Consider the following 7500-nt stretch of genomic DNA (forward strand, 5'->3'; position numbering starts at 1 on the left):
GCTGCTGGGCACAAAATGGCCTCTTCAGTGATGGTTTAGAGCCGCGATGGCCGCCACGGGGCTCTGGGGAAGGGGGGGGGGGGGCGCTGACCTCTATCCACAGGAAGTGGGGGGTGACCTCGGGGGGGCGGGGGATGGGCTGGCTCTCCTCGGACGCCGCCAGAGGGTCCGCCTCCACCTGGGCCTCCGAGAACACTCCCATCTTCAGCTCCACCGTCATCTGCCACGCCCCTGCCATCTCACGCATGAACTGGGGAGGGAGGGAGGGAGGGAGGGAGGGAGGGAGAGAGAGAGAAAGAGGGAGAGAGTGGGATGGGGGGGGAGAGGGGGAGGGGAGGGGGGGGAGAGAGGGAGAGAGAGAAAAAGAGAAGGAGAGAGAGAGGGAAAGAGAGATGGAGAGAAAAGGACAGGGGTAGAGAGGGAGTGAGAGAGAAAGAAAGGGAGAGGGAGAGAGGAAGAGAGAGGTAGAGAGGAAGAGAGAGAGGGGTACAGAGAGGGAGAGAGAGAGAGAGGGAGAGAGAAGACATGAGTGATAGAAACACAGAGCCTGGTTCCCCCTCCGCAGACCCCCGCGGCCGGCCGGTACGTACCGGGACCTCCACGCCGTTGCGGGCGGCCAGGAACCACTCCCAGCAGGCGATGGCCGTCTCCATGCCGTGCTCCGTGAACATCTTCAGAGGAGACCAGCACAGATGGTGCAAGAGCTGGGGGTCACAGTCTGGAGAGAGAGAGAGGGAGGGAGGGGGAGAGAGAGAGAGAAAGAGAGAGAGGGAGGGGGAGAGAGAGGGAAAGAGGGTGAAGAAAAGTATGTTAGGGATAGCATAAAATGAGAGAGAGACATTCAGAGCTTAAAGCTACATGAGATATCTCGGCACTTTGGCGGCCCCTCTGGTCGTGATAAAATCGGCACTGCGTTTTAAGAAGCACACTTCCCACAATCCCCCACTCACTCGCTGTAATGATGGGAAAAAAATATGATAACAAACGTGTGCGGAGCAGACTGGATTGGAAGATTGTAGCTACTTCAATGGACTTTCTGGAAGGATGGCTTCAATGCAGGGAAATATCGGTTTTCTTTCTTTTATGTGCATGTAGATTAATTTGCGGCGCAAAGTGTTTGTTGTCTTCCTGATAATATCCACAAAACGTGTCACTTCCGTTTCCACCTTAATATTTCCCACCAGAGTACTAGCCAGTACACCGACATTCTAAAATAATAAATTCACTGAAGTCTCATGTCCTGAAAATGATTTTTGGGGTCTTGCTAAGGCCAATTCATAAGCTAATAGTAAGTAAAAGGTGAATATTGAACTATAAAAAAATCTCATTGAGCTTTACATGGTAACAGGAAGCAGGAAGCTGGTCTGGCAGACTTGCCTTTGGTGCTGATGAGCAGGGCGGCCATCTTGAACATGATCTGAGTGAAGGCTTCCGGGTCTTGGGCCTCCAGCGCCTTGGTCATCTGACAGACCAGCAGCTTGTTCAGGTCGGACTGGGTGTGGGTCGCCTCTGAGAACTGGATCATACCTGCCACCTGGAGAGGCACACACACATGCTCGGAACAGGTTCTAGGGCTCTGACACTGACAGCTCACCAAGGTTCTAGGGTTCTGAGACCGAAAGCTCACCAAGGTTCTAGGGTTCTGAGACCGAAAGCTCACCAAGGTTCTAGGGTTCTGAGAAAGCATGCTCACCAAGGTTCTAGGGTTCTGAGACAGATGTTCACCACGGTCCTAGGGTTCTGAGACAGATGTTCACCAAGGTTCTAGGGTTCTGATATGGCGTGCTCACCAAGGTTCTAGGGTTCTGATATGGCGTGCTCACCAAGTTTCTAGGGTTCTGAGACAGTGTGCTCGCCAAGGTTCTAGTATAGGGTTCTGACACAGCGTGCTCACCTCTCCTGTGTAACGGTTCCTGAGGTTGAGTGAGGCCATGAAGTTGGAGTAGTCCTTCTTCACACAGGCTGGTCTCTCCGTCAGCTGGGTGGCCTGGGGAAGGGGGGTGGGGGGGGCAGGGTTAGGAGGACCCCAAGTACACTCTACACCCTACTCTGCTGGAGTAACAGTACAGTAAACAACAACAACAACAACAACAAAGTGTTTCATTTTGCACAGTACCAGTATCTTGTACCTACAATAAAGATCAATGAATCTGAACAACAAAAACAACAACCGTCCTACTCTGCTGTGTTCAGACTGCTGTGTTCAGACTGTCCTACCCTGCTGTGTTCAGACTATCCTACCCTGCTGTGTTCAGACTGTCCTACCCTGCTGTGTTCAGACTGTCCTACTCTGCTGTGTTCAGACTGTCCTACTCTGCAGTGTTCAGACTGTCCTACTCTGCAGTGTTCAGACTGTCCTACTCTGCAGTGTTCAGACTGTCCTACTCTGCAGTGTTCAGACTGTCCTACTCTGCAGTGTTCAGACTGTCCTACTCTGCAGTGTTCAGACTGTCCTACTCTGCAGTGTTCAGACTGTCCTACTCTGCTGTGTTCGGACTGTCCTACTCTGCTGTGTTCAGACTGTCGTACTCTGCTGTGTTCAGACTGTCCTACTCTGCAGTGTTCAGACTGTCCTACTCTGCTGTGTTCAGACTGTCCTACTCTGCTGTGTTCAGACTATCCTACCCTGCTGTGTTCAGATTGTCCTACTCTGCTGTGTTCAGACTATCCTACCCTGCTGTGTTCAGACTGTCCTACTCTGCTGTGTTCAGACTGCTGTGTTCAGACTGTCCTACTCTGCTGTGTTCAGACTGTCGTACTCTGCTGTGTTCAGACTGCTGTGTTCAGACTGTCCTACTCTGCTGTGTTCAGACTATCCTACCCTGCTGTGTTCAGACTGTCCTACTCTGCTGTGTTCAGACTATCCTACTCTGCTGTGTTCAGACTGCTGTGTTCAGACTGCTGTGTTCAGACTGTCCTACTCTGCTGTGTTCAGACTGTCCTACTCTGCTGTGTTCAGACTGCTGTGTTCAGATAGTCCTAATCTGCTGTGTTCAGACTGTCGTAGCCTGCTGTGTTCAGACTGTCCTGCTCTGCTGTGTTCAGACTGTCCTAGCCTGCTGTGTTCAGATAGTCCTAATCTGCTGTGTTCAGACTGTCCTGCTCTGCTGTGTTCAGACCGTCCTGCTCGGCTGTGTTCAGACCGTCCTGCTCGGCTGTGTTCAGACTGTCCTACCCTGCAGTCTGCAGACCCACCTGGGGGAAGGCAGCCTGGTGAGGAGGATGAGGATGAGGATGAGGATGAAGAGGACAGCCAGACACGGCCCGCACGGACAATCAGTTAGCCAACCAGGTAGCCAGGTACACAAACAGCCAACCAACCAGCCAGCCAAATAGCCAGCCAATCCATTAACCAGCAAGCAAACAGGCAGGCAGGCAGCAAGCACGGTTCCCAAAGGCAGTGGGAGTGAGATGGGGGATAAAACAAATGCAGCACGTGAAGCGGGTAATCAAGCATAGCAACATAGGAGGAAGCACAAAGCCCAAACACTACACAAAACAAGCAAACAGCAAGCTTCAATACAGTCCATCATACTCACACACACACACACACACACACACGCGCGCGCACACACACACACGCGCACACACACACACACACACACAGCCATGCATACAGTGCAATATAACATACAATGCAAACTTACATGTTCTTGTGTGTTAAAACATGGCATGTGTATTTATACGTATAGCAAGCCACTATGTAGACAAGGCAGCTGGCTTCTAGGCAACAGGGTGTCACAGCTAAACGTGTGATAGACCAGTGTGATAGACCAGTAGAGGCACTTGTGTGGAACAGCTCAGTATCACGTTTTAGCCGCACTTAAACGTAGAATACACACGTTTTCAAAAACATGAAATAGACCCGTTGCTTAAACGTGTAATAGAGCCGTTTCTCTTATCAGATATAATAACAATAGTTTGACAGCCAGGAGGCGCGCGGGCAGCGGAGCGTTGAGAAATCCCCCGCTCGCCAGCGAGCCCCCAGGCCAGCGTGCCCCAGCAGGGGTATTGAGATATGAGCCCCCAGGCCAGCGTGCCCCAGCAGGGGTATTGAGATATGAGCACCCAGGCCAGCGTGCCCGAGCAGGGGTATTGAGATATGAGCCCCCAGGCCAGCGTGCCCCAGCAGGGGTATTGAGATATGAGCCCCCAGGCCAGCGTGCCCCAGCAGGGGTATTGAGATATGAGCACCCAGGCCAGCGTACCCGAGCAGGGGTATTGAGATATGAGCACCCAGGCCAGCGTGCCCGAGCAGGGGTATTGAGATATGAGCCCCCAGGCCAGCGTGCCCCAGCAGGGGTATTGAGATATGAGCACCCAGGCCAGCGTACCCGAGCAGGGGTATTGAGATATGAGCACCCAGGCCATTGTAAAAACAGCTCTATTACACATTTAAGCAACAGGTCTTTTTCACGTTTTTAAACGTGTGTATTCTACGTTTAAGCACGGACAAAACGTGATACTGAGCCGTGTCACACAAGTGCCTCTACTCGTCTATCACTCGTTAAGCTGTGATACCGGGTTGCTTCTAGGACAGTGTTAGAGGACAACGTTGAGGGAGTGTTAATAGTGTTGGGACTTCAACCACGCAAAAGATGAAACGCTCTCTGCAGCCTACTAGGTCAGACTAGCTCAGCTAGAATCTCTGATTAATCTTTGATTTGAACGTCTTTGATCTTAAATCACCGAATTGGCTTATTGGCTGGGTCTATTCCAATTACACCAACTAGTGTTAGGGAATTGATTCAGGGTTCTGTTACCATAAAATTGATGATCGTCTACTAGTCTCTACTATTGTCTACTGGTGTTTACTAGTATCTAGGAGGATGTTGATTTAGATCCTGTCATTTGATTGGTGGTCTACTCTGAGCCCCGCCCTTACCTTGATCTGCTGCTGGATAGTCTCAGTGATCTACCGTTCACAGGACAACAGCGTCATCACAAATGTGTGTGGGTGCGTACGCGTGTGTGTGTGTGTGTGTGTGTGTGTGTGTGTGTGTGTGTGTGTCTCACCCCCAGGGTAGTGCTCTGTCTGTTGTATCCAGCGAAGTGCAGGATGCTCTCGGTGGCCATGGCCAGGCCCGTGTGCTGAGACAGACCCGACACCCAGTTCTGGTGTTTGTTCATGTACTCCTACACACACACACACACACAGAAAAACAACCACACACACACACATATGTGCGCGCACACACACACATACACACACACACAAACAACGACACGCGCACACACACACACATACAAACACACACACAAACAAAGTCACACAACATCAGACATACTGGCATATGGTTTTATAATGCACAGTCCAACTCTGCAGTATTGATGTGCGTGTGTGTGTGTGCGTGTGTGCGTGCATGCATGTGTGAGGACAGACCTGCAGGTGAGACTTGGTAACAGAGGAGGCCCACTTCATCGCCTCCTTCAGGATCTCTCCACAGCGAGCTGCAAAGTCCTTCACTATGCTCTGAGAGAGAGAGAGAGAGAGAGAGAGAGAGAGAGAGAGAGAGAGAGAGAGAGAGAGAGAGAGAGAGACAGACAGACAGACAGACAGACAGACAGACAGAGGTTGAGAGAGAGAGAGAGAGAGAGAAATGAAGAGGGTCAGAGTAAGAGAGAGAGAGAGATTAAGAGATAGATGGGAGGTTACCAGCTATCATACTAGCAGTATATCCAAGAAACATCTTCACAAAACCTAAACCATCACATACCTTCTTCTACACAACATGAAGAAGACACAGAGAGACAGAGAGGGACACTGTATGAACAGAATACACCAGGCCTCAGTCCGGCCGTAGCAGCAGCCAGTCCGCCTCCCCAAACCAAGTCAGCACGTTATAGAACAGTCCTCCGGCTCCCCCTAGTGGCTGCGTTCGCAGCTGCGCCTCAGACTCACCTCTCTGGCCTCGTAGGTGTCTGGGACCGTGATCCTGTGAGGGGTGTCCAGGATGTCGTAGTACGGCTGGTCCTTATGGATGTCCTGACCGGAGAGAGCATACAGTACGACCTTCAGAATGACGGTACGACCTTCAGAATGACCCTCAAACAGGAAGATATACGGTACGACCTTCAGAATGACCCTCAACCAGGTAGATATACGGTACGTCCTTCAGAATGACCCTCAACCAGGTAGAACTTGTTGAATTTATTTTGGGATTTTATCCTGTTTTCACCCAATTTGTGAGTCAAGTGACCCTGTCCAGGTGTCCAATTACTGTCAAGGACTCGTATGTGGAGGAGAGACAACTCCTTGGCTGTGTTCCGAATCGCATACTTCTACTTTTTACAACCAGTACGTACTACAGCTGCCCCTGGAAAGTACGTACTTTGCACGCAGTACGCATCCAATAGGCTATATGCACAACTTCAGTACTTCCTGAAATTAGACATGCTTCTCTATTTCCTGTCTCACACTATTGGATGAAATGATTATTCAGGTGTGCCTGATTATTGTGCTGCAGTCAGGCACACCTGATTAATCACTTCATCCAATAGTGTAGGACAGGAAATAGAGAAGCATGTCTAATTTCAGGAAGTACTGGAGTTGTGCATATAGCCTATTGGGACATACTACCTTGTCATAACATTGCGCTTAGAAATTTGACCACATCCGTCGCTGTCCATGAAGCGACATTCGTCCACAGCTGGGATTCATTATAACACCATCTGGTGTACTCGCACATGTGACGTAATTTCTGCTGCGCACAGCATTGTGGGTCAGAATAGCCAGAAAAGTCTGGCTTGCACACTGCAAAATACGACCAGATGTAGTACTGTAGGACATCCTGGTATTTTTTGCGATACTGCATGTAGCATACTAAGTATTGGGGCATACTACATCCTTTTTTGGCATACTATATAGTATGGAAGTATGCGATTTGGAACACAGCCCTTGACTCTCTCAGCTTGCGACCGTAATTCTGACCCCAGACAGGGCCGCTGTGGTGCGACGAACCCTCGCGTCACGATTCAACTAACCCCCCTCTGGGAGCGGCGGCTCAACATGCCACTGCCTCTGGGGGTCAGTCCGTACTCTGGCGAGACCGGGGTGCGAACCGTGGTTCTCGTGCCAAATTGAGTCCGGGGTGATGTAACTGCGTGATCGTTGCTATACCGACATGGCGTGTTCGCATTCCTGACGCTCCTGAGTTTGGCGTGACGCCGGTCCCGGGTGGACAGCTGCTCGGAACACGATGCATTAGACCAATACGCCACCGCAGACCCCATCTGGACGCATTCGATTTATTTTACTGTCAAACATGATTTTTTGTTAGATGTAAACTGGATGGACAAAGGGTTTTTCTGACTGTACGGTGCAGCCTTCAGAATGACACTGAACCACACAGTGTAAAAATCAAGTGTGTGTGTGTCTTTGTGCACGCGATGTAGGTACCACGTATGTGTGTGTGTGTGTGTGGGAGCGTGTGTGTCCACCCTGGCACTCACTGCACTGAGAGACAGAGAGAGGGTCTGCAGGATGTCCAGCATGGTCTT

At 50.7% G+C, this 7500-nt stretch overlaps 1 protein-coding gene across 3 annotated transcripts in view; it reads right to left on the bottom strand.

Moving 5' to 3' along the window:
* The window catches only part of pi4kab (phosphatidylinositol 4-kinase, catalytic, alpha b), a 57523-nt gene that overhangs the window by 18005 nt on the left and 32018 nt on the right, over positions 1-7500 (bottom strand). Inside the window, exons 25-33 of one of the 3 annotated variants that reach the window (XM_084439554.1) lie at positions 7453-7500; positions 5903-5986; positions 5384-5473; positions 5017-5136; positions 3196-3210; positions 1895-1987; positions 1378-1534; positions 591-718; positions 92-250 (exon numbers count right to left, since the gene is read on the bottom strand). The exon at positions 7453-7500 is cut by the window's right edge and continues 34 nt beyond it. In XM_084439554.1, the coding sequence (XP_084295680.1) occupies positions 92-250; positions 591-718; positions 1378-1534; positions 1895-1987; positions 3196-3210; positions 5017-5136; positions 5384-5473; positions 5903-5986; positions 7453-7500 (894 nt within the window). Of the gene's footprint in view, positions 1-91; positions 251-590; positions 719-1377; positions 1535-1894; positions 2018-3195; positions 3211-5016; positions 5137-5383; positions 5474-5902; positions 5987-7452 lie in introns of all 3 variants that reach the window. The other 2 variants (XM_084439553.1, XM_084439552.1) reach the window with 2 other exon arrangements.

This window comes from Borostomias antarcticus, assembly GCF_949987555.1.
Source record: "Borostomias antarcticus genome assembly, chromosome: 6".
In the NCBI taxonomy this organism is placed as follows: domain Eukaryota; kingdom Metazoa; phylum Chordata; class Actinopteri; order Stomiiformes; family Stomiidae; genus Borostomias; species Borostomias antarcticus.